Genomic DNA, 27,479 nt, shown 5'->3' with positions numbered 1-27,479 from the left:
ATGGTTGTCTCTTCACCTCTATTGACCCTAACATGGCATAATTTTTTTCTCGTGTACATGTCGTCCAAATTTGAGATAATTGTGTTTTTTTTTAATCTGTGCTATTTTTGTCTACGAACGAACCCTAACATGACAACACATTTTTATCGAGTTTTGTTGAGATTTTCACATTATGAGAAGAGTAGTATGTCGTCTACGTTTTGGAAGGTAAAGAAACACGCTTGCAATGTCTGTCCTTTATTTTAATAAGAACATTTTATAGTTATCTCAAATGGCATCATCGACATATCTTATCGAGTAAGCTAGTCTACGAACGAGAAATTTATCTCTCGACGTACGCACGTTAGGGAAAAAGAGATATAATATCTCGATATCACGAGATATAATATATCGACAATATAACAGCTACCCTAGAGAGTGAGATATCTCGTTGTACGCATGCTAGGCCAACTAAACCAATAATTCCCAAAATTTACCCATATTTTGTCTGGGATATAATCAACCAAAATATTATCTCGCCGAGTATGAAAGCACATATTATCAGCTAAAAATTACATTTCATCAAAGCGTGAAGAGCAAATGCTACCAACGAAACATTTTCGCATGTGTTAGTAAGGATATGAGAAAATAACCTGACAAATTATACATTATAGAAATAAATACAACCATAAACAACCTCTATTTCCTACATTATAGTCGATGCCACTGTGAAAACAGTACAACATTGAAATTTTGTACGCATGCTAGGCCAACATGTCTTCATAGGCCAAGGCGGGCAGTCCTAGTATGACAACGGAGAAGACAATTATTATTAGGACAATGAGAACGTGTAAAGAGGCATACATTACACATTTTCGTCTAAAACTGTTCATGATCGACGATTCATTGCAAAAGGGAGTTTCGCAATCCTGCGCTATCCATCGTGGTCAAACATAGAGAAAAGAGGACTGGACTGTTATGTGGAAACTAAACATTGAGGACCTGTTTCACCACTTCCTGATAAAGTGCCGGATAGGCTATCCACAATTTTTTTGACAGATTCTCCATACTTCTACTGTCAAGTTAAGTTGTGGATAGCCTATCCGATACTTATCAGTAACTGGTGAAACAGGCCCTAAGTGTCTGAACATACTATGCGGAATTTCCGCGGCGGAAATTCCGCATGATTACGTCAGCCATGTCAAACGCATACAATATAACGCGACGGAATTTCGGCATGATATTATGTCATCGATGTGTTTAGACACTAAGGGCCTGTTTCACCACATTCTGATAAAGTGCCAAATAGGCTATTCACAACTTTTTTGACAGATTCTCCATACTTACATACATCTGTCAAGTTAAGTTGTGGATAGCCTATTCTGTACTTATTAGGAACTGGTGAATCAGGCCCTGAGTGTTATCACATAACCAAGGGAATGCAAACTAAAATAATTAATTGATACGCTGACATAAACGATTTCATCGCTCAACTTTTTAATCTGATAACTTCACTAAGAAGGATCGATCAAACAAAGGCTAGTCGACAAACTCTATATCGCTCAGAAAAATATCGTCATCTCAACTTTTCTATACTTAACGACTTTATTAAAAACTTAAAGTTTTAAAGCAGTTGAAGTATGCTGCAAAAACTATTATCTGTTTTGGTAGGAAAAGTTTGAGAAGAAATACAATAGAGACGTAAGTTGTGACAGAGCCTGGCGCAGACTTAGCCTGAAATTTTCGGAGAAATTTTACATACGATTTGGGGAGAAGGTGTCCAATAGTAATAGCGGCAAGGCTTAAGAGTCCGGGTGCCATCTAAATTTTCATACAAACGTAATACCAAGAATCAAGATCACTTCCCATACGAGAATATTTACATATTTTGCAGTGAACCTTTGTACAGGAACCTAGGTAATTAACTAATTACTATCTTAAGCTGAGTAACAACTCAAATATGGTAAATATTCTCGTACGGAAAATGATCTTGGTATTACGTTTGTATGAGAATTTCGATGGCACCCGGACTCTTAATATGTCGAAGTACGGCGGGGCTAAAATGGTCGCTTTGTAGAATCATGACACGAATCATTATATGATTCATTTTTCTAAAATCGCAAAATGCAACTCTGCTTGCAATTCATTTCTGTATTTTTGTACTGATTTGACATTTTGTCGGTTTGACAGTTTTGACAATTCATTTGCTGAATTGATTGAGAGGAATTGCTAAATGTGACCATTTTAGCCCCGCAGGACAAGATGCCGCCCGCAACTCTCTTTCGCCATGATTCGCTTCTCGCGCGGGAACTATATATATTTTCCGAAATAAAAAGTATCCTATGTCCTTTATGAGAATTAAAGTATCTCCATGCCAAATTTCAGCAAAATCGGTTCAGCGGTTTGGGCGTAAAGAGAATGGACAGAAGGAAAGAGACAGACAGAATTTCGCATTTATAAAATTAGTATGGATTATCTACATTTTGGGGGGATCACATAGGGTATAACCGTCTAAAATATCCCTTGAATCCCGGGGCGCGCATAGATAAAGCCTAGCATAGCTAGGTCAAATAGCATATTTATATTGATAGCTAGACTTACGTAACTTAGTGCCTAGCTTAGCTCGAGCCCCTGGGTCACGTAAGCACTAAAACTTGAAAGCACACAGTAATTGTGTACATTGTAACAATGTGATTAAAATTATCCAACCGGCTATGATGCACATAACTACAATTAAACAAATGAGGACTTCGAATATGGAGTCGGGAGTCTGTGTATACTCAAGAAACCAATGAGTATCAGGATGCTACTCACTCGATATGCAGTTTGGCTGTTGCGAATTTCGTGGTTTCCATATATTTATATTTATTTATGTTTATGAATAATAGATGTCGGTTCTTAGAGGAAACTTCCTAAGCAGAAAATCCTCATGCGTCCTTCTCTTGAGAGACTCTTTAGAGAGAAAGAGATAGTAAAACAAGACACGAGTTAATGTAAGGGGGTTCCCATTATAGCCAGAACATAGATATGGAAATTGTTACATTTGGGAATTACTGGTTTAGACTTAAGAGTTTAGACTATTCTAAACCAATAATTCCCAAAATTTACCCATATTTTGTCTGGGATATAATCAACCAAAATATTATCTCGCCGAGTATGAAAGCACATATTATCAGCTAAAAATGACATTTCATCAAAGCGTGAAGAGCAAATGCTACCAACGAAACATTTTCGCATGTGTTAGTAAGGATATGAGAAAATAACCTGACAAATTATACATTATAGAAATAAATACAACCATAAACAACCTCTATTTCCTACATTATAGTCGATGCCACTGTGAAAACAGTACAACATTGAAATTTTCATAGCCAACGACACTTCACCCCAACACTCCCGCGGGCGAAACTCGCGTCAGGAATTTTACATTCCCGTCCCTAGCGTCTAATATGCGCGGTACGTAACAAAACATACGTCCCAGTGGCGTAGCTACTAAAGGGCAACGGTGCCCTGAGGCCCTCAAGGTCAGAAGGCGGCCCCTCAATCTCTGATTTGATTTAAAATTTAAATTTATTTTGTTTGGTAGTGCCTGCAATTTTTTTCTAAAGTAACTTTCACATAGTAAGTATACTAAGGCGCAAGGTCGCTTCCATGGGGCCTCCAATGATACCGCCGCCGCCGCCGCCCTCAGATCTCAACATCTGACTTATAAAGCTATAATCACTGTTTATTATATTTGATATGTTTGGTAGCAGTTAATATTTTCCTCTTACAGATGAAAAGTAAGTAATGATACTGAATACTGAATCGATTCTGGCCACGCTCACAAAAAACTTACGCCTCGCAAGTCGCCTTTATTCAGGGCCCTGCTTTACCCTAACCTAACTACGCCACTGACACGTCCACGCATGAAATATGCAGCAACGTTAATTAAATTACAGCAACATACGCACGGGGTTTAAGCTCCTGACCGTCCAATCACACGGCTAATCCCGGGACCCGTCAACCCCGCCTCAGTCCGGTTACTGAAATGGCTAAGGACACGGGAATTACAAACATACTAGGAGCCTGTGGTCGAAATTTTGCTCATTATAATCCTTGTAATCCGAATACTGTTTATCAGGTTTATATTGTGATATTTTGCCTTCTGAAAACTTTAAAAAGTACTTAAGGCAAGGCTGTCCCTAAAATAAGCAGGTCCATGTCTGTCAGTTATAGGAATATCGACGTAAAGGACATTAAAACTTTTATTGTAAATAAAGGCCTATCCGGGTACCAAATTTCAAGGTGCTAAGTGCTGAAGAAGTACCTTAGAATTTTGATGATCTGTCAGTCAGTGAGTGACAAAATGTAGTACCTTTGACTATTCGTAACTATTAAACTATCTATATATTAATACGCGAACGAAAAACTTTGTAACCCTTTTGACGAAAAATGGGGAAACGTAGGTGCATGACGCACAGTTACAGTTTATATGGTGAAGGAGTGCATCGAGCTAATATTATTTTAAAATTATGCTTTTATCATATATATTTTTAACAAATAAAACGTTACACACACTACGACTCTACTACTAGGAAAAAATATGACAGATCTTTGAGTGACAAGCCTATACATACGAATTATACTCTTTTATTTATGGTTGAAGTCTGTTGACAACAACTTGACAAATTGAAAATGGATTATTGTTTTTTTTTTTATTTAATTTTAGATTAGACAATGGTTAAACGGCTAGTCTGAGATCAGCTGAGTCCCAGAGACAAGAATTGAAAAAACTATGATGAAGTCAATATTTTTTACAAAATATAGGTACTTAGTAGGTAAGGTAAGGTCGAATTTCGACCATTGGGCGATCTCTAGTTTATCGAAATTTCATGTAATTTGGAGGTTAAGCTAGTTTTAATACTTGCTCCTAGTGACCGAAATTCTAAATAACTAGCTTTGTTAACATCGAAGATAAAGGGGGTGTGAAATAGCCGCGAACCGCTTCGAGAAAAGTACGGCACGGCCGTGCCTTTGCTAAAAAGCTTGGCTGGGGTACTGTCGTGCCCTCCAATTAACATCTCGACAAATAAAGCTACTCCAGAATTTATTAGATGAAAGTGAATATTAGGAACCTGAATTCTTTCCTTGTTCTTCAAACTTTCACGATTTCTTACATGGCAAGTTGGCAACCGGATGAAAACGGGGCCTTATTAAATAAGTTTACTTGCACGTGTTCTTATGACGTATAAAATATAATACACATAAAATAGCTGGGTACTTTTTGTGTTTCAGCAGGACCATAATTTCTCTAAAATAGTAAAATAATTTTAGTTATGTTTTATGACAATATAACTTCTAGTTTAACCATATATTATGTGCACTATCCTCTTATCATCGTGTTAAAATTGCTAAGCATGACTGCTTAACGTTCCTAAAATTTAACTAAGATTTCTCAAATTATTTTCGTAAATAACACTAATTATAAATCCATCTTTCCAAAACAAATAACACAAGTACACTTAGCAATCGACGTAAGAGACCCAACCACAAGCACATCGTCTACAAAGAAAATGATAAAACTGTTACAAAGAGCTCTGTATCGCTCCAACGGCAGGCAGTAACACTTTAATCTAATGAAATAGAACCCGAATGGAGGCATTACAGAGCTGCCATTTTTATTGAAACCTTGTAAATTGGAAAACGTAGCATTGTCGTTTGTTTAACAACTGTTACTTTATTATGAACTGAAACTTCGTGAGCGCGAAATGAAATTCCGCAGAAACAGTGATCGCAATAAAAAGTAGCTTAGTATATTATCATTTTTATCCCTGGTCTATATCTAATTAAATTGACTCAGCTCTTCAGGCCATTTAGCCGAAACTTTTTCGTTTTCGCTTCGTTATAGAATCGCCGATCAAAATGTATGGACTATGGATTGACATTAGACGAGACGAACGTCAACGTCATATTAAGGAGTGAGAACACTGAGACGGGCCGTGCCAGGGCTCAGCGTGCCGGGGCTCATCGCAAAAATCCGCCTCCATACAATTTGTATGGAAGTGGATGCGCGTATCGCACACTGTGTCGGGGCGCCTCGGATTTCCGCTTCCATACAAATTGCATGGAGGCGGATTTTTGCGATGAGACCCGGCACGCTGAGCCCCGGCACGGCCCGTCTCAGTGTGCTTTCTCCTTAAAACGAACTTTTATGTCAATTCCATACATCTTGATCGGCGATTCTATAACGAAGCGAAAACGAAAAGATTTTGGCTCACTCCCCGGGTGTGTTGCCATAACTTCGGAAATATAGAGATGTAAGTAAATTTTATTAATACTAGAGATCGCCTAATGGTCAAAATTCGACCTCAAATAAAAAAATAAATTATAAGTTTCAAATTTCAAGGCTTTTCTATTGTTATTCTATTATAAAAATATTAACAGATTAATAAAGTCAAATGATGACAGACTGGCCGTGTAGTAATTGTCTAATGCAGTATTTAAGATTCAATAAAATAAAAAAACCCCCGCCAAACAACTTTAAAAAGTAATGAAATAATATAATATTTTACTGACTTTAAGTTTAAATAATTCCTAAGTGTAAAGTGATATTTTAGTCCATAATTGTTGTCACGGTGTGTCGGGGGACCGCCAACAGTGTCTTTTGCATTTTGTATCGCCATATCATTGATTTTCTCGATTCGGTTCGCTGTGAACTGACCCTTAAACTATAATGTTATGTGAAATCAAACATCTACATATTTAGCGGTCCCCGACACACCTTGACAACAATTATGGACTAGAATATCACTTTACACTTAGGAATTATTCAAACTTAAAGTCAGTAAAACATTATATTATTTCATTACTTTTTAAAGTTTTTTTAAATTTCTTAATTTAATTTTATTTCATGCTTTTTAAACTTGTGTTGGTTATAGTGCAGAATAATTCCTATCAACAGGATTATAATATTATATCCCAAATCCCAATGAATACCGTCTAGGAGTGTCCTTTTGGATGAGGCCGTCAATATGAGTCCAAACATGAAACCTCCACTTTGGGTTCATAATATGGAGCTCGGCTCCTATAGAATCCAGGTGATGCTACAGCAGCAGCATGCAAAAATTTATTGGTTATCTACGTCTTACTAGTTGTCGCAATTAAAATGAGCCCAAACACGAAACCATTGCTCTAAGTTGGTGAGGAGTTGGGTATCCTATTGATTACCAGGTGATGCTGCAGCACCAGGTCAACTTTCCATTAATGTGTAAATATTCATAAATGTCACGAACTAGAATGCAATGAAGCCCACCAAACGACTGCAAGTTGCTAATCGGCCCTTCACGAACCAGATGAACCGCAATTTTTCAGCACGGAGCAGGCTGATGATGATGAACTATAGCTAAGAACACTCTCAGTTAAGTCAGCTTTCAAACAAAAAAAAACTAGATCAAAATCGGTCCACTCGTTTAGATGCTACGATGCCACAGACAGACAGACAGACAGACAGACAGACAGACAGACAGACAGACCGACAGACAGACACGTCAAACTTATAACACCCCTCTTTTTTGTCGGGGGTTAAAAACTAAATCTACTTACAATTTGACAACAGATTCAGTCATAAATAAAAGAGTATAATTCGTTTGTATAGGCTTGTCAATCAAAAATATCTCCCAGTGTGTGTGTTGTAGTGTGTGTAATGTTTTATTTGTTAAAAAAATGTATGATAAAATCATAATTTCAAAATAATATTAACTCGATGCACTCCTTCACCATATAAACTATAACTGTGCAAGATTTCATTCGCCTACGTTTCCGCATTTTTCGTCAAAGGGATCCAAAGTTTTTCGCTCGCGTAATAGATACCTAATTATTAATGATCTGCAAATTACTGTCTAATCACTAATGTGTTGTCTGGATAACCACTTCAAGCGATTACGAACGGGGAGTCTTCGTCCATAAATTGCCCATTATTGACATCAAATATGTTATAGAAAGTTTTCCATCAGGGTCCAACAAGAAAAGGTGCCAAATATTACACAAACACGACAAAATACCCAAAACTGCTAATACAACGCATACTCCCAAAAGTGTGATTATTCATTATGACACAACACGTCATTACTTAAAAACTTGGTCTGACACATTTTCATTGAACACGAACGCACGAAATCAAAATTACCTCCAATTCTTTTAATCAAATCGTCCCGAGCCGCCCGTTGCGTTCCAAGTTAATCAGAGATTTAGTAAACTGCCTAAAGTCCCTAAACCATAGACTTTGGTACCTCTATGGGTCCGATTCTCAAGGATCGATCGAGGTCGTTTCGAATTTCGGTTGCAGAGTGTGCGCGAATAAGAGAGATACAGCCTACGATCGAAACTACTTTCGAGCCTTCAGAATCGGGCCCTGGACCCCGAAATAATCTCAGATGGATCGAAAGCTCGGGATTGTATAAAATCTGAATTCACGAGGGTGCGCCGTGAGCTGAATAAATTTATACCACCCGCCAGAGTTACCAACTCCTTAAAAATATTAAACCCAAAATGTAAATCATAAACCACTAAATTCGTTACAATTATTGAAAAATTCCACTAAAATATAAACACACCGGCAAAATTAGAGGAACATAACAAAATTTTCAATTTTTTTTTAATTGTTCACTGATTTTTATATATTTATTTATTTATTTACTAATTGATTATTAAAAAATAAATTTTATGTAAATTTAGGGCATAAAAACGTGAAAAAATAGAAAAAAATCAGCAAAAATCAAAAAATTAAGAAAATCTTTGAAATTTCAGTAGTAAGTTTTTAAGATAAATTCTCCATTTTTATTAAAGAAATGCCATGTTAAAAGCAAGTAATACTGGTGTAATGCCTTCTATGGATCTCAAGAGGGTCTGGATACGCCATTCCATGCTTGCATTTTAATTGTCAATCATTTCCTGTGGGATATTCTCCTACTCCTCCAGTAGCGCCAACTCGAGCTCCTGGACACATTTTGGAGCTGGATTTTTAACTCGTACCGTTCACCCATTGATGTGCCACACGTCTTCAATCGGATCCACATCCGTAGACCACGCTGGCCTCTCCACCTGGGCTACGCCAGCATCGTTTAGGTAATAATGCCCGATTTTCTTACTCTATGGATGCACATAAAATTTAAATTGCTACCTAAAACTGTGTAAAAGGCACACCATGCAGTTCCAGGATGTCGGTGCTATAGATCTGTACTGTCAAAGTACCATCATCTATAATCATCAGCTCCATGCGGGCTCCAAATCATATGGAACTCCAAACCATTACGAAGCCTGCATCATAGGCCACTGTTTCCGGTAAGTTTGATGGCCTGTAGCTTTACTTATAATTTATCCACATTCTTTATCGCCTGTCAATACAATGTACACAGAATTTGCTCCCATCACTGTACAGCACAAGATTTCACTCACTTGTCTAATTTTGATGTTCACGCGCAAATCTTAGCCTGGCTCTTCGGTGTCCTGTCTCAAGTTTTGGTGCCCTTGCTGGCACTTTTGAGTTTAATTTAACTTCTTTGAGTCTTCTTCTTACTGTACAATCACTTACACGTTCATCTTGGACCTGTTCCGACAGGTTTCGTGTCTGCATAGCAGTTTGAGGTCGATTTCTTAAGTTTGGTTTCGTTACAAAATGGTCATCCTGAACCATTGTCACCTGATATCTGCCTTGTTCTCGTCTCCGAACGTAAGATCCAGTCTCTCTGAAGCGTTGAAAGTTACGATGAACCACGGAAGCCGACACACCTGGCCTGACTGACCGAACGGTAGGTGTGACCTTTCTCTATCGTGGTTACAGCTCTAGCTGTCGCAGATGCTGGGAAATCACTAATTTTGTATCTAAGCAATGTGTTCTTCCAAAAACCAAACAATCAAATGAGCTGAGCATACCTTGCACCCCGCTAAAACGCCATTCTTATCAGGAACACTTACAACGTCAATAATCGAAAAACACTTATTAGGGCATAATTGCTATAAAAACCTGTCAACTTGCCAGTTTTGTTCAATATTTTATTTCTTGAATGAGCTTAGAAGCTATTAAAAGGCTTTCAGACAGCCCGGCCCACTTGAGTTCAAGTTTTGGCCCTTTTTACCAATGTTCCGCTAATTTTGCCAGTGTGTGTAATTCACATAAGCTCGTTAAATTAGTTTAATGTTTAGTGTTTACATTTGAATTTATCAACAAGCTATCAATAAAAAGTAGTAAAGCTAAAGTGACGTCCCTAATTTTTTATCCCTTGGCGCTTTGCAGACGACGGGGCGGGGCGGGCTTTTTGTTCGCGAACATGCCGCGCAGCCAGTGCCCGCCGGGCATCTGCGGCGCGGTCTTTTTGCCCGCCGTGTGCGTTGGTAATATAGGGAAAACCCCTAAGTTGGTAACCCTGCCACCCTACAGCGGTAGGTACCACGCGAGGAAATGCCTTTTACGTTGATTTGCTTAAACTTAAATGACTCCACATACATGTTCCTTATCCGGTATTTGCCCATCATGGGCTTTCATAAAGATAACGCACTATGCGAGCGGGAGCCTGTAGGCCTACTATCGCCGCGTCCTGCTCTAACAACGTTATTTCTTACTCTGAGTCTCAAAACGGTTTCGTGGTACGGCCCCTGAATCATCAGTATAAAGACTATAAACCACAATATTTTTTGGTAATCGAAAATATAGAGCAATTAAACCGATATCATTTTGTGGCACAAACTAAACGGAGGCTACACAGTTTATTCTTTATATTCAACAGTTTATGGATCGGGGAATAATGATAGAATATTCTGGCCAATGGCCAGCGACAACTGAATAAGGATTTCCAACTAGTGTTAACTGAAATTCCAACCCAAATAAAACAATCGATTATTTTAAATCACCAAGAGATACTAACATAAAGCAAATAGTCGATTTTGTCCGAACATTTTTAAACGGAAAAGAATTTATATTGAAGCAAATAGGATTCAAAATTGGCTATCAAGTGCCAACGTGGAAAAAGTTGGTCCAATAAGGATTACGAAATGATAGAGCAAACAAGCTATGTGTAGAGAGCACTAGAGGGGTAGTGTAGAGCGGTATATTTTCGTCTATGATAGATTTCGATTGTGCTTGCCATAGACAGCTGGGAAATCATGGTATCAAGAAGCCCATGGAAAGAGAACCTACAATATGGCATGATGCAGCTTTATCTTAACTGCAAACAAACTTTTAAAAAATCGGCATACATATTATAATTGAGTGTTTTGTGAAAATTTTAAGTACTTACCTATCTGTTATCATTTTTGATATCGAGCAAAAAAGGGCAAAAAAAATCACGTTTGTTGTATGGGAGACCCCCTTAAATATTAATTTTATTTTGTTTTTAGTATTTGTTATTATAGCGGCAACACATATCAGCTGTTGCCGCTGGTGATGTCTATATATACAATCTGTGAAAATTTGTGAGATACAGCCTGGAGATAGACAGACAGACATACAGATAGACGGACAGGCAACGAAGTCTCAGTAATATGGTCCCGTTTTACCCTTTGGGTACGGAACCCTAAAACAGCATTAAAACAGTCTAAAGCCGTTTAAAATGAGGCAGATGTCGAATAAATTGAGCATCCAGTGTACACAGAGGGGTTAAACAACGCGGGAGAACAATGGCGACGCAACAAGCTGAAACTTTCAGCCTCGTTACAGATGTTATAACGCGCTAATGGAGAAAACGGACAAGTGCGAGACGGACTGGGGCACGAACAGTCCCGTAACAAAACTAAAGATCGTCCAATGATCGAAATTCGACCTTAGTTTCAACGACATTAAGACCTATATTTTGTAAAAAAAATATTGACTTTCATATTTTTTTCAACTCTTTTCTCTGGGACTCAGCTCATCTCAGACTGGCCGTGTAAGCATTGTCTAATAATATCTAAGATTCAATAAAAAAAAACTTATCCATTTTCAATTTGTCACCTTGTTGTCAACAGACTTCAATCATAAATAAAAGAGTATGATTCGTATGTATAGGCTTGTCACTCAAAAATCTGTCATTTTTCCTAGTGTGTGTGTTGTAGTGTGTGTAATGTTTTATTTGTTAAAAAAATGTATGATAAAAGCATAATTTCAAAATAATATTAGCTCGATGCACTCCTTCACCATATAAACTATAACTGTGCAAAATTTCATTCACGTACGTTTCCCCATTTTTCGTCAAAAGGGATACAAAGTTTTTGGCTCACGTATAATATATAGATAACACTGTGCATCTTGTCGCACGATGCTTACAAGTTAACAACAAAAAGCTGTGAATATTTCAAGCGTCTACCAACAGGCTAAGCGTGACCTCAGTTAGACCACCGTAGACATTTCATGGCCCTTTCTAAGCGACTACTGGTGTTGTTTAGATTATTATTCGGCAAAAAGTCAGTTTTACTGCATGAGAGATTCTCAAGTAGATACTAATTTTACCTCTATTTCAGTATTTGTTGTTAAATTGAAAACAGAAGTACCTACATAATTTTTATAAATGTCAACTGGCTAGTTATCGCTATTCTTGAGATACGGCCTGGTGACGAACGGTTTTTACCCTTCGGGTAAGGAACCCCGGGAACGAGCTAATATTTCACGCAGACCATTTTCAACGCTTCGTTTGTATGCAAATATACCAGAAATTGTGAGAAAAATGGCTATTCTTGCTTAGAGTAATGACAGTTCACTAGAGCTAAGTAAATCTTGCGCGGGCAACAAAAAGGAAAGATGAAAATTTTCATAATTTTAAAAGGCAACAGCATTTTAGCTGTCGCACTTGAGAGCTTTATATTTGGGACGACATTTTCAAGAAATATTGTGTAGTGTATAGTGTAAGAAGCTGACACTTAAGACTGATCGCGGTATTGATAAAAAGATTCACCATGCAGAATGTTTACCGGCAATTGAAGGTAATCGATGGCAAGACTGTCAACGACTGCCGTCGATGAGTGCCGTTCGTCTGTAAGAAGCCTGAGAAAGGAACCTCAAATTATTATTATCAATAGCTGTAACAAACAAGGATGATAGTTAGCCTGAACATAAAGGAGCTTGAGAAATTGTGTAAGAAACAGGAGAGTTTATACTCCCCTTGTAAACACCTCGTGACGTGGCCAAGGAGCGGACGGTAATTCTTCAAAAAGTTACGTCATACGTGCCTTCAACGATATCCTTCAAATGCTAATTAATTTTTGTCTCGCAGGGTAACCAACCTATTTTAAAAAAATATTTAGTATCTATGTTTTAGTATATATGTCGCAGCCGACTGGTTTAAATAGCCGTTCAATCAAACAGCTAGCCCTTTGACTGAACAACGCCATTCAATAACACGGCTATACGTCGTTTAGCCGACTTGTTGTCTACAACGTTCAACACTAAAGCTAGACGACGCTTAGCCTACTGGTTTAATGGCAAATTTACTAGGGCGGCCAATAGCTTAACATGTAATTTGGGAGAATAGGAAAACTTTTTGTATTTTATTGAAAGATTATTTTCGGATTAAGTTTAAGGGGTGACCAAAAGTTTAATGCAATAAGTAAAAATAAAAAATACTGAGGCGTGCTATGTGGCACACAGTCATAGTTCTAACCTAACCTACTTTTGAACTTTCTGGATAGTGTTTGTTTTAGTTTTGGTGGGGGGCTGCGCCCCCCGAGCCCCCCTTTTGTTTGAAGACGGTGGCCGGCTGCTGCCGCAGCACGCTCGCTGCGCTCGCTCGGCTCCCTCTGTGTTGTGGTCTAAGTTCTAACCTAACCTAACCAACTTTTGGATTTTCTGGATTGTGTTTGTTTTTGTTTTGACGGGGGCTGTGCCCCCGAACCCGCCTTTCGGGGGGGCTGCGTCCATCAATTTTATAATCCCGTAATTTCTCCTGGAATATTTGTTGAAATTTTGATTCACTCGTATGTGCCACCACAATTTTTGTCTCTTTAATAACACTTGTATCTTTTAATAACTACTTTCTTTCCGAAAAACAACCACAAACACCAATAAACATCTGCTAGTTGACGCCATATTGTAAATAAAACGCACCTAGCGCCGCTGCGGTGCGCGCTGAACTACTTCAATTATACGGCGGCTTTTGAATCAGCTGTAGTGTTGAAAGTTATGAGCGACTAAAATATTCAATAAAAAAGCTAGACGTGTGATTGAATGGCGTTGTTCAGTCAAAGGGCTAGCTGTTTGATTGAACGGCTATTCAAACCAGTCGGCTGCGACATATATAGTATTTCTGGTATTTAATATATTATTAATAGGTACAGAGTCCAGTTTTATGTCGTTTTGATCCTGTAGGCTTACTACGAAATTGTTTTGAGACTCAAACAATCGGGCGAGAATGCCGCGTCCTGCTCTAACAACGTCATTTCACGTTTGTTAGAGTAGGACGCGGCATTCGTACGATTGTTTGAGTCTCAAAACAGTTTCGTGGTACGGGCTCTGACTCGACACGATAGTAAAACTACAAAATGCTCATTGCTCATACAATGTCAAATCAACGTCGAAATCATTATTATCTTATACCTTTAAACGAGCAATTCTTGTATATAAATATATAATTGGAATCTCGGAATCGGCTCCAACAATTTTCATGAAATTTAGTATATTGGGGGTTTCGGGGGCGATAAATCGATCTAGCTAGGAATCATTTTTAGAAATTGTCATTTTATTCGTGTTTTGTCGAATACCGAGCAAAGCTCGGTCAAACAGCTAGTTATAATTATAATCATAGTTGGAATTATTTATTAATTATTAACCTTCCCGAAGTACATCAGAAAAAAAGAATTGTGTTCCTTATTAATTTGCACCAATAATATCAGAGTTCTCTAGCAAAATCCACATAACAGAAAGCAAACTCGTAGCAAGTTGGGAGAAAATATTTGAATAAAACCCATTTAAATATCAGCCGGGAGGCGGACCTGATGAGAGTCGAGCGTCATGTCGGCCGCACTTCCTCCTCGTTAGTGCCACTTCCAGGATGTTTGATTTCAATATATTGATTTTATTCAATATCCTGGCTATTTAAAACTGATAACAATTTATTATTAGCTATTATTTGCCGACTGAAATTATAAATAAGTGTATATTTTGACTTTACCCCAATTATAATTTAATGTAGCTACAGTCCAGTCCTCCTCCCATCAAACTATAAAATGGTGTTCTTGTAAAACATTGAACAAACAAAATAGTTTTGTTTAACGTACATAATCGATGCCAGCTAGTAGCTAGGGTACTGGCGAGACCAGGTTGACAGACTCTTTCAGAACTTAATATGATATATGATAATATGAGGCCACATATCCATGGTAAGCACTCAGCGCTGCTTCAGAACTTACTGTCTGCCGTAATATTTTAAGGGCATAAACAAACTTATCTAGCTTTGTGCATACATATGCAACTTGTTCTTTCCAATTGCAGTATTTGTCCAACATATGACTTTTCATACATTTAGCCCACTACTGCGCAGCGGCGGTGCATCATGGGTTGCTAAATGGTTTCCATGAAAATAAAATCATATTTTGTAGATGCCGGGTAGGGATTGTTATGAACAGCAGCAACTTAGAATGTTATAACAATTATTTTAATATATCTATGATATAATAAAGGATTTCCGATATCTTCATTGTAATCAAAACTTATCGTTTCACAGCCATGAATTAGATGGAAGGTCATTATTATGAATCACCATAATATTAGTCACTCTTGTTATCTAATTATCACAATTATCTATTTAATAATACGTGAGCCAAAAACTTTGTATACCTTTTGACGAAAAATTGGGAAACGTAGGTGAATGAAATTTTGCACAGTTATAGTTTATATGATGAAGGAGTGCATCGAGCTAATATTATTTTAAAATTATGCTTTTCCATACATTTTTTTAACAAATAAAACATTACACACACTATAACACACACACTAGAAAAAATGACAGATTTTTGAGTGACAAGCCTATACATACGAATTAAACTCTTCTATTTATGTTTGAAGTCTGTTGACAACAAGGCCAAGGTGACAAATTAAAAATGGATTATAGTTTTTTATTGAATCTGAGTTACTTTTAGACAATGCTTACACGGCCAGTCTCAGATCAGTTGAGTCCCAGAGACAAGAGTTGAAAAAAATATGATAAAGTCAATATTTTTTACAAAATATAGGTAATAGTCCTAATGTCGTTGAAACTAAGGTCGAATTTCGACCATAGGGCGATCTCTAGTATTATGAATCATAATTCATATATTATGAATCTCAAAAGCGACTAATTTAGCCTCGCAGGTGATCGCTGGAGTAAACTTACTCTGGAATGGTGACCAAGGCCACGTAAACGGGTTGTAGCCTGTAGGTCGACCTCCAACTACGTAGGACGACGATCTCCGTTTAGTTGCGGGCCCATGTTAGATGCGAGTAGCAGCCAGCAGGAGATCGGCCATCTTGGCGTTCATTGAGAGAGGCCTATGTCCAGCAGTGGACGAATAAAGGCTGATTTGATTGATTGATTGATCGACAGCCGCAGTACCTACCACAGGGACGGAAATGAAACCACACAGTATTTTATTGGATTAAACAGATTACTTCCATGAAGTAAATTGAGTGTGCATTTTACCACCGACTTTATAAAAACTCCATTTTATGTAGATTGAAGAAATTATCAACCGTACAATTTTGACAAGATTTTTTTAAAGGGGTATGATTCAATTTAACCGACTTTCAAAAATGAGGTTTCTCAATTCGACCATACTTAAGTTATTTTTATGTCCCTAATGTCATTTTAGAACACCTAATAATATGTTATCTAAATTAGATACCACCTTAACTAGCCTTTCAAAACTTAAACATCACTCAAACATTTTCATGCCAATAATTATTGCTCATTATTGCTCATAAGCCCACGAGGACTTCAAAGTTTCCACTCATTTCATTCAACCGTTTACCGACAAACTAAAAAGCGATTAAGCGAGTGTTGCTACAATCATAAAAGGGAACGCAATTTCATTAATGAAAATTGAAGCGAAACTTTAAAGTGAAAATCGAAATTAAGTTTGCTTTATAATTATTAAATACTGAAACAGCTTAGATTATTCCTTATACTTTAAACGACACAATCTATTTATCTAATAAATCACCCTATCAGCAATGGCTGCAATTTTATCATGAAATGAAAGTATGCAACTATGCAAGGGTTTTTTCGGGGAGATTAATTGGAAAAGTGTTGTTTGATGATATATTCTTTTCTTAAATTCAAAGCAATGCTCTGTCTCCTAGTTTCTGCAAATCTATCCTACCTTTATATATTTATAAGAATAAATTTTCAATTTTGTTAGTCTCGCTTTTTAAATTTGAGAACGGCTAAACCGATTTGCCTTATTTTATTCTTCAAACATCTGTTCTGGAAGTCCAGAGAAGGTTTATAATAATATTAGGAGCAGAGTGATACATAGTTCACCGGGTCATCTAGATAATTATGTAAGAAATATTAACCAAATCATTAATCACAAGGACATTTCTCCCCTGCCAAAACTTAATCCCATTAGTACGCTCAGAATTCACAATCGGTGGAAACGCTATCGGCCAACGCATCGTTATCGACAAATCCAATTTCGCACAAAATGTTATCTCGCATGGAGTACCGCCGACAATCGCAATCAGAACTACAATATAAATGCATACAGTAGAGCAACACAGTCGTGTTCTTATGAAACTCGTCGAGACAAGTAAGTATCCCGATTTTGCTATTTAAATCAACAATTAACTTCGTTATTATACGATCCAGTATATTTCTCATTAATTAATACTAGGGATCGCCCAATGGTGTAAATTCGACCTTACTTGCAACGACATTAGGACTGCTACCTATATTTTGTAAAAAATATTGACTTCATAGTTTTTTTCAATTCTTGTCTCTGGGACTCAGCTGATCTCAGACTGGCCGTTTAAGCATTGTCTAATAGTATCTAAAATTAAATAAAAAAAACAATAATCCATTTTCAATTTGTCAACTTGTTGTCAACAGACTTCAATCATTAATAAAAGAGTTATAATTCGTATGTATAGGCTTGTCACTCAAAAATCTGTCATTTTTCCTAGTAGTAGTGTCGTAGTGTGTGTAACGTTTTATTTGTTAAAAATATTTATGATAAAAGCATAATTTTAAAATAATATTAGCCCGATGCACTCCTTCACCATATAAACTATAACTGTGCGAAATTTCATGCACCTACGTTTTCCCATTTTTCGTAAAAAGGGTTACAAAGTTTTTCTCTCACGTATTAATATATAGATAAAATAATATTTTAAATTGTACGTCAAACAAACGCCGAACGACTAAATTATAGCCAATTAAAATGCTTTCGTAGTTGGTTCGGCATTTTATGAAGAATATGAAATTGTAGTTTGATAGGAAATGGGACTGGATCTTGGAAATACGAATGAAGCTGCATAAATCTTCCATAGAATTGAAAAAATTAAATTGAAATTAATTTGAAATCACGCTCTGTGTGTGCGGTCGATACAGGAAGTCAAGAGTCAAGACTCAAGACCAAGATGGTATACTGTAAATCATTTATACTATTCTACCGTCGACAGTCGCAATCAGTACCGCGTGGAACGCTATTTGCTGCGGCGTGTTTGCAACAATAGTTAGAGCTTCATTGTTTCAGATAACATAGTGCAAAAGTATGCATTCGTCCGCTTGTTCCGTTGCTTGTATCAGTTCATCTACTTTCCAATTGTGGTAACACACCTGTGGTGTTCTAATTAGAACTTATTCTTCTTTATTGCTACTTGCTCAAAGGACACAGGGCAAAAATGTATGACACTTGGGTAAGATCATAATATTATTATGTCCAGTCGTGATAATATTTTATTTCCATTGCTTTTCTACCCAATACCTACTCTCCTTAGTAGTATAATTTAATGAGTAAGATTCTTGAGACATACCTATATTTATCGACGCTATATAAATCTGCAAGAACATCCCACACAGGCAACATAAAATGTAGGTTATCTTATTTACAATTTCACGAAAACTAAGCGCAGTTTAAGAGGAACCTACCTTAGCGTTTAAAATTGTGCTTTAGAGGCGCTCTTCCCGAGAATCGACGTTGCAAAGAATAAAGTTAAACACGTCTTGCAGGAGGACGATAAAATTTTAGAGCTTTTAAAAATATCTCTAAAAGAAAAAGGAAGGCTGAACGAATAGTACGTAATAATTTTGAAATTGCTCCTTATGTTGGGATAGAAAGATTTTGCGAAATAATTAGATCATATTATTCGTCTATGATTGTCTATTCGTCATGATCTACATCAATAATTATTGTCCCATACCCATATTATTGACCTTGAGATCAATTACCTTCTTTGAAGTAGGTAATCCATGTTGCTGAATAATTTTAAAAAGATTGTACTGACCTCACTGAAGAACTCGTCCATGTAGCCGCCCTCGACAGGGACGTTGACGTCGTCGGGGCCGACATCGTCATCGTCGCTTTGCGCCTGTAACAAACAACAAATATATTAGTAATCATTACTACTAAAGAAAATATTAATTAATCAATAATAATGAACTATGACCGGAATTCTTTATGAACTCACAAAAAAGAAATTGAAATAACGAAGACATTAAACATGGTAAAGATGTTGAAAGATGCATAATAATACTGCATTAACGACATAATCAACCAACCACAAACAGTGACAATATTAATGATTATGATGCGGAAAAGTACAAAGTAAAAAATACCAACCTAACCCAATAAAGTCCTTTCAAATTATTACGATACAAGCGAAAGTTTACGTTGTGTGACGCAAGTAAAGCAAAATTGGATTCACTTAGCCGAGCGGGCCAGCCATTATTCAATTTGCGTGAACCCGTACACGCATACGCCACGTACCGGATCAGTTTGGGATGAAGCGAAATGGATCATAGTAATTATGTGAGACTAAATCCGTAAAATACATTAAATAGATACCAAAACGTTAATTGTTGAGAACAATGAACGGTTTATATTCGCCGTTTGTATTCTTTTGTTGCGAACATAATATTGGAATGAAAAAACCTAGGTTACCTAGGTCACACAAATGCCTACGTTTTAAGAGCACTGCAATGTCAAAAGTATCGAATAACTCCAGTATCATTGTATGATTCCAAGATTCTAAAAAGTAGGTATAGCAAGAGTTACATTCAAAAGAAGGAATATCGGTGATAAGAAAAGTTTGGCAGTTCCATGAATGTCTGATAGAGTTCAAAACAAATGGGCATACTTTCTGAACAATCCTGTGAAGTAGGATTTAGATTATTCGGTAATCGCTTCACTCAATACATATTATTAACCTGACCTTTACCTGAAGTTTTATTTCAATAAGGTCTTAAACTTCGATCTGAGGTTATAATTCAATCTGGCTCGTTGTGAGGGATGTCCTCGTGATTGTCCGCAGTTGGTTATGTACTTAAAAACCCTTAGAGTTCCCCAGGGGAAACATGATTTTTCCCGCGAGATAAAAAAGGTGTAGGTACCCTCAAACCCCGGGCGAGGTATTCTATCCCGGTGAATCAACATATTTCACATACTCTGTTCCTTTGCACTCAAACGCCTTTACGCCTATTCACACACGATTAGTTCCATTGTTGCTGTAACAATACACTAATAGTTACCCTAACAGGCGCGAACTTAAACCCGTTTCACCGATTTTATCGTGACTTTCGTTTTTAGTTTTTACTTTTACCTCAAATTCGTCTGAGTATCACACTGATCAGCGGGGCTAAATTTTCATTATTCATTATTCAACTTTTTTTATGACATTTTTTATTCCCATAACTTTTAGATATAATAATATGAAAGATAACTTTTCAGCACCTACGAAATGGGTAAAAAACAAAAACTGAACTGCTCGCAGGTGCAAGATATAGCGAAATTGCAGGTGGGAGTCAATATCATGTAAATTGATAAAATGAAAATAATATCACAATGGATGTTTCTAGCTTCGTTCATATTAAAAGGAGCTTCTTGAACTGAGAATGCATCTGAGTTTCCATTCACAACGGATACAGAGTATCCCACACATTACATAGTCACCACAGCTTACAATAAAACTATTGTAAGCTGTATTGGGGACGAGGTTGTGCGTCTTAAGATTCTCAAGTTATCAGCAATCTTATAGATAAACAGGCTTGATGCAAATAACGTTCATTTATTTATTTTAATTACCTTTACTCAGAAATGATACATTACAGTCGTGATTCTAAAATAAAACAGAAGAGGTGGAGCACACAAAATTGCAGTAAAAATTTGTGAGAGGGAAGTGTGGTGTGATGAAAAATACGATAATAGCTGTATAGACGCCAGACTCAGACGTGGTCTGTGAATAGATCTAAGAAGTTTTATGATCAATTTTAATAATTCAAAAACCAAATCAATAGAAGCTCACGGCCCACGGGAATATCACCATAATACGCGGCAGGGCATATTATGCCCTGCCGCGTCTTCTATTTTTCTGTGGCAAAGATCAAATCGATCCAGCAGTTTCAAAGCATATTTACGGAAAAATCTAACTGTTCCTCTTTGTAATAAACAAAAAATATATTATCTATTAGTTATTACTAATATTACTAATCTAAAGAGAGACCTAGACAGGGTTTGCAAAGATTATAATGTGGAAGCCGCACAAAATTGTTAAACAGACCTTGTCAATCTAAACGCATAATCGATTAGGCAAAGTTTCACGAACAACTGACTCCTCGTAGAGATAGCAAAAAGATCATCTCGTCAACTGGTGAGCCTTTGTCTCTGGTGGAAGTGGGTCACGGCTAGACCGTAGTGCTATAATTCATTACACCATTATTCCAACCTCGGGAGGTCGTTTCGACGCAGCCAGACTTAATTTAGCGAGCTCTGTTGTACCAATATATTAAGACCTATAAGCCAATTATGTCGAGCAAACTACTAATTGACTTTGACCTCGTTTTTAGTGTGATTTGTGTTACGCACAATGTTGTAGTAGTCTTACGTAAAGAACGAAAAATTAGAGTAAAAACTGAATTGTAAAGAAAACTACAAAACAGAGTAAAAGCAGCCACTGAATCCCTTGTGATTCTCGTACCTAACATTACCCATAAATAGTACAAAACATTATTATTATTTTGACATACAGTTTATAAAATATAACTATCTATTGTACATACTACGGAAACCTGATACAGTGACAGATGAGTATCTCAATAGAGGGGACACGTACAATTGACCTCCCGACCGCGAGGGTCAACAGGATTTCATTTACATCTCCACAGTTCACACACAGACGGACTTGGGACCGAAGTTTCTTTCATCTTGACTCCTCGTGGAAATTGTTTAAGGGATAAGGAAGCGTTTGTAGTTTTGCTGAGAACTTTACAAAACAACTTCATAAACCAAACAACATAAATTGATAAACACAAGTTTAGTCTGAATATAAATACAAAATTACAAAAAATAGATTAAGAATACGAGCACATATTTACATTTTATACCTAGTTTGATTGAAAAACTGAAGTCGCCAAGAACTTTTCAGACACAGTGACTAGATTTCATTTATAGTAGGAGTCCTTAACATAAAATACGGTCCCATCCTGAAGAAAGCGTGAAACTTGGCATGAATGTAGCTGTCATATGTGTGCTTCAATGTAGATATGGAAGCACGTCCAGAAATAATGTTTTCCCCCTTCCCCCCTCTTTTTATCTCCCTCATTTCGGTTTTTCGAATTTTCGACGAAAACGATAAGACTGAGGAGTTTACTCTTCAGAGAAGAAATCATCGTCGATAAATTACCTACACAACGATACTACATTATATAGTGGTAAGATTAATATATTTCTGTTTACAGCCACCAACGTATTAAGAAATTGTAAAAAAAATGCTAACTTTTTTTTTCTTGCTCCATTTATAGGAAAACGACAAGAGTGGTGTTAAAATAGGCTAAAGAAGTTAGATACTTTATACACTGAGCTACAAAATGACTCCTATTTCATAGTCGTAGGGGCATTACTTCCAGAGTTACAGCTTGCCGCGTCCGACTCAAGTACTCGTTTTTTTACCTTTTTACAATTGCTTAGATTTAGAGCTAAGGGTTTCAAGAAAATTATTAAAAATACAGTAAAATACAGTGAAAATTATGTAGTTGTCATATATGTGCTTTAATGTACACACTTTAATGTACTATAGAAGCATGCCAAAAAATTATTTTTTTCCCCCCCATCATTCCCTGCCTATCATCATGCCTTCATATATGCTAAATCGTGGTTTTTCTTATTTTTTATGAAAACCGATTCAGCTATCAGAAAACTGTCAAAGAACAATATATTGTTTATTAAATTCTCTACAATATTGTCTTTGGACGTATGTTGATAGGACTTATTACTTTGAAATTAATTGAATTAGGCCACAGCGCGCGTACTGAGACTTATACCTAATCGGATCGGTTCCGACTTCGCCTCCGATACTTTCAAATCGGATGGAGATGGATTCTCCGTCTCCATCCGATTTAAAAGTATCGGAGGCAAAGTCGGAACTCGGAACCGTTCCGATTAGGTATAGGTCGCAGTACGCGCGCTGTGGCCTAATTCAATTAATGTCAAAGTAATGAAGTCTGGATTTACTTACCTCTTCAGATAACACTCTCTCACACTTGTAAAATACTTCAGTATTTTAATAATGATCAAAACTCGGGATTCGTAACTCGCGTGACACTGGCGGAGCAGTGATGCAATGCACATCCGCGTAGCTCAGACGAAGCGGGCGGACTGATCGGTCGGTTGTCGTTGCCCGTCGGGTCGGGCAGGCAAGGCTACATCCCACTCCACCGCCCCGCATCCCTATTGTCGCCATAGCTTTGCTTTTAGGTATTTAGTACACATAATATAGTACCATCTATGGTAAAATATTTGCATTAAGAAAAAAAACTTCAAAGTTGCACGTACATATTTTGTAAACTATAAGTCCTATCAACATAGTCTAAAGACAATATTGTAGAGAATTTAATAAACAATATATGAGCGTTTCTCAAAAAATTTGTACCATTTTTTAGAAAATATGATAAAATAAAAATGTTTAAATATTACCGATTTTTTTATTTTAAGATATGGGTAAATGCCTACAAAATTTGGAATAGGGGTTGTTTTCAGATATAAAATGTTAATAAATAGCAAAATCTATTAAAACAAACCCGAGGTGCAGAAAATTTCCTATTTTGTTACCTTTACTAGATTACGTAAATTCAATGTCGAATTGTGTTATTAGAAATTTTATTTGATTAAATGGGATAATAAAACAAAATTTAATTTGTTTTTAAAAAATATCTGTCCATTTTTAACAGTAAAATCTTAAAATATAGGCGGTAATGTTTCCTTTACGTTACTATTCGGCCACAACTCTTTCCCATCTTTACAATATTGAGTCTATTTTATCTTGTATAACTTTTTCATACATATACAATGCAAACACGAAGTATTTATTTTTGTCTTCATCACAAAAACATTATAATATCCTAATAAAATATTTAAAAAACCAAAGAAATATGCGCCCGCTTTTATGGGACAGTAACCAAAATATAATTCTGGTAACAAAATAGGATTTCTTAAACCTAGTCTACACAGTAGTACAAATAAAAAAATCTGTTATATTTAAGAGTATCATTTCTCTGTTTCTTTACGATCCTTTGGTTAATAAATCAGTATCTGAAACAAAATATTGTTTGTCTAATCTTATTACATAATAATCAAAAATATCAATGTTGCTTAAAATTATATGCCAAAACAAGATGAGCAAACAATAGAATCTTTAAAAGCTTGGCTACGACTCATGTAATTTTCATAATTATTATAATAAAAATCACATAGTCAACACTGCCTTACAATTTCCTACTTTGTTACCTTCTTTTCCTTATATACGTTACCACTCAAAAGTAACAAAAAAGGAAGTAACGAATAAAGTTAAATAAACTTTTCAACTTGTATACGCGTACAACTAAAACTAATACTCGTTTATGATTTGACTTACGAAATCAAAATTGGGAGCTTTAATGGATCTTAAGGCGAAATAATAATAATATTAGAGCTTACCTGCGTTTCTTGGGTAACAAAGACTGGAAATTTTATGGACCACTACGCTAATAGACAACCTTCTGTTCGCGCACGTGGAACGTAAAAGAAATATCAAAACGAAAATAAGATGGATATCGAGCTTAAAAATTTTGCCACTATACTAAAACATATTTATACCAAAATAGACTCCAAAATTTTAAAAAATATGGTCACAAAAAAGGAATTTCAAAGAGGAACTTTTTCCGCGATACAATAAAAACATTATTTATTAAATAAATTTGTTCTAATACGACCAAATATTCTTTTTAAATGATTTATGGCCTTGCAGCCCTAAATAAATACATGAGTTGTTTCAAAAATTTCCGCAAGGCCTTACAAATACAATCAATTGTTTGGGAAGGTATGAAATTGGGACACTTCACTTTTCATACGACTAGATTAGACCGATTTTCAAAATATTTTTATAGTTAATAATTTATTAATATAATTCTAATTTGTAAATGTTTTTTACTGAATTTATTTAACTTACTACGTATACAATTTAATAGAAACGGGTAATGGTCTATTTTATTTATAGAAAAACATATTTTAAAATGTGGGACAAAGATTTAGATAGAAAGTACACTTTTTTTGAAAAATGCTTATATTGTTCTTTGACAGTTTTCTGATAGCTGAACCCGTTATCATAAAAAATAAGAAAAACCACGATTTAGTATTTATGAAGGCGGGGAGGGAATGATGGGGGGAAAAAATATTTTTTTGGCATGCTTCTATATCCACATTAAAGCACATACATGACAACTACATAATTTTCACTTTATTTTACTGTATTTTTAATAAATTTCTTGAAAACCTTAGCTCTTAATCTAAGTAATTGTAAAAAGATAAAAAAAACGAGTACTTGAGTCGGACGCGGCAAGCTGTAACTCTGAAAGTAATGCCCCTACGACTATGAAATAGGTGTCATTTTGTAGCTCAATGTATAAGGTATCTAACTTCTTTAGCCTATTTTATCACCACTCTTGTCATTTTCCTATAAATGGAGCAATACAATTTCCTAATACGTTGGTGGCTGTAAACAGAAATTTATTAATCTTACCACTATATAATGTAGTATCGTTGGGTAGGTAATTTATCGACGATGATTTCTTCTCTGAAGAGTAAACTCCTCAGTCTTATCGTTTTCGTCGAAAATTCGAAAAACCGAAATGAGGGAGATAAAAAGAGGGGGGAAGGGGGGAAAACATTGTTTCTGGACGTGCTTCCATATCTACATTGAAGCACATTTATGACAGCTACATTCATGCCAAGTTTCATGCTTTCTTCAGAATGGTACCATAAATTGATTTTTGTTAGGACAAGGAGCCGTACTATTAATATATTTTTAATCAAATACTGTGTACTAAAATGAAGTAAAAATAAAACGTTCAAAGTAAATCATTGGTGAGACTTGTTTAAAAATATTAGAGCAAACGTAAATAGAGTAACTGGCTCGGACTTGGGAGTGTTTGAAAGAATCACAGATTTAGCGTCAGCAAAATTGCCCGCTCCAATCTCCAACAGTCCACACACCTCGATTGGAAAATTTGAAATGTGCTACAAAACTGAAATAAACTTAAAGGTTTTCAATTCCATACATGGGAATAGTCCTTATATTCCCAGTTAACTCTTTTCAATATCAACTACGGTAATTAATATGATCCCGTTTTACAAAGCGTAGTCAGAAGCAACTGTTTGTTATTGATAAATACATATAAAGTTTGATAGGAAATCGAGATGACGATGGTTAAACGTCTGATGTTTCATTCGAGATGTATATTTTATCACTTCTACAACTGCCATGTCCACACTATGCGCTTTCGTCTTCAATTTTCGCCATCTTCTTTCATTCGACTTTGTCATTTTTGTTTTTTGGATACGGTCAGAGGGCATGCGTCGCGGGCATGCCTCACGTTCGCTGTTGACTGCGCTATAACGCATGCCCTTGACGAACAGAAAAAGGCACAGTGTGGACAAAGCTATTGACTATTGTATTTTCACAGCGCATAGCATTCAGATTTACTATAAATGACTCCGTCTCTGATAGCAATCTATTACTCACATTAATATACCTAAGAACTCTTATTTAAGATCTTGTAAACATTTAGTTTTCTATATGGCCATGTCTAGACATATACATCGAGTCTAGACTAATGTAGATTCTAAATTCTCTGACATAACGACTTTACCTTTCCCCAGAGCGGTAGTCGCTAGTCAGTGCAAATCCTTTGAGGATCGTGAGGCGGCATTCGGCCAAAATAGCAAAATACGAGCTCCTAAAACTTTCGCTTACGAGTCTTCAACAACCTTTATTTTGGTAAAACATTAAATAAGTTTGGGAACTTTTAACAAGCACAATTTCAGGTTCTCGGTGG

The 27,479-nt window shown here is 36.3% G+C and overlaps 1 protein-coding gene and 1 long non-coding RNA gene across 8 annotated transcripts in view; one reads left to right on the top strand and one right to left on the bottom strand.

Moving 5' to 3' along the window:
• Positions 1–27,479, bottom strand: part of LOC121731632 (syntaxin-1A) — a 95,518-nt gene that overhangs the window by 37,242 nt on the left and 30,797 nt on the right. For all 7 annotated transcript variants that reach the window (XM_042121172.1, XM_042121175.1, XM_042121176.1 and 4 more), the window contains exon 2: positions 19,403–19,486. In XM_042121172.1, coding sequence (XP_041977106.1) covers positions 19,403–19,486 — 84 coding nt within the window. The remainder of the gene's footprint in view (positions 1–19,402; positions 19,487–27,479) is intronic.
• On the top strand, positions 126–15,124 carry LOC121731636. The gene is made up of 3 exons (XR_006036263.1): positions 126–188; positions 3,602–3,604; positions 15,114–15,124. It is a non-coding gene; the product is annotated as an uncharacterized LOC121731636 (long non-coding RNA).

The sequence above is a fragment of the Aricia agestis genome, chromosome 11 (assembly GCF_905147365.1).
Source record: "Aricia agestis chromosome 11, ilAriAges1.1, whole genome shotgun sequence".
NCBI lineage: Eukaryota > Metazoa > Arthropoda > Insecta > Lepidoptera > Lycaenidae > Aricia > Aricia agestis.
This window is presented reverse-complemented; position numbering and strand designations above follow the sequence as displayed.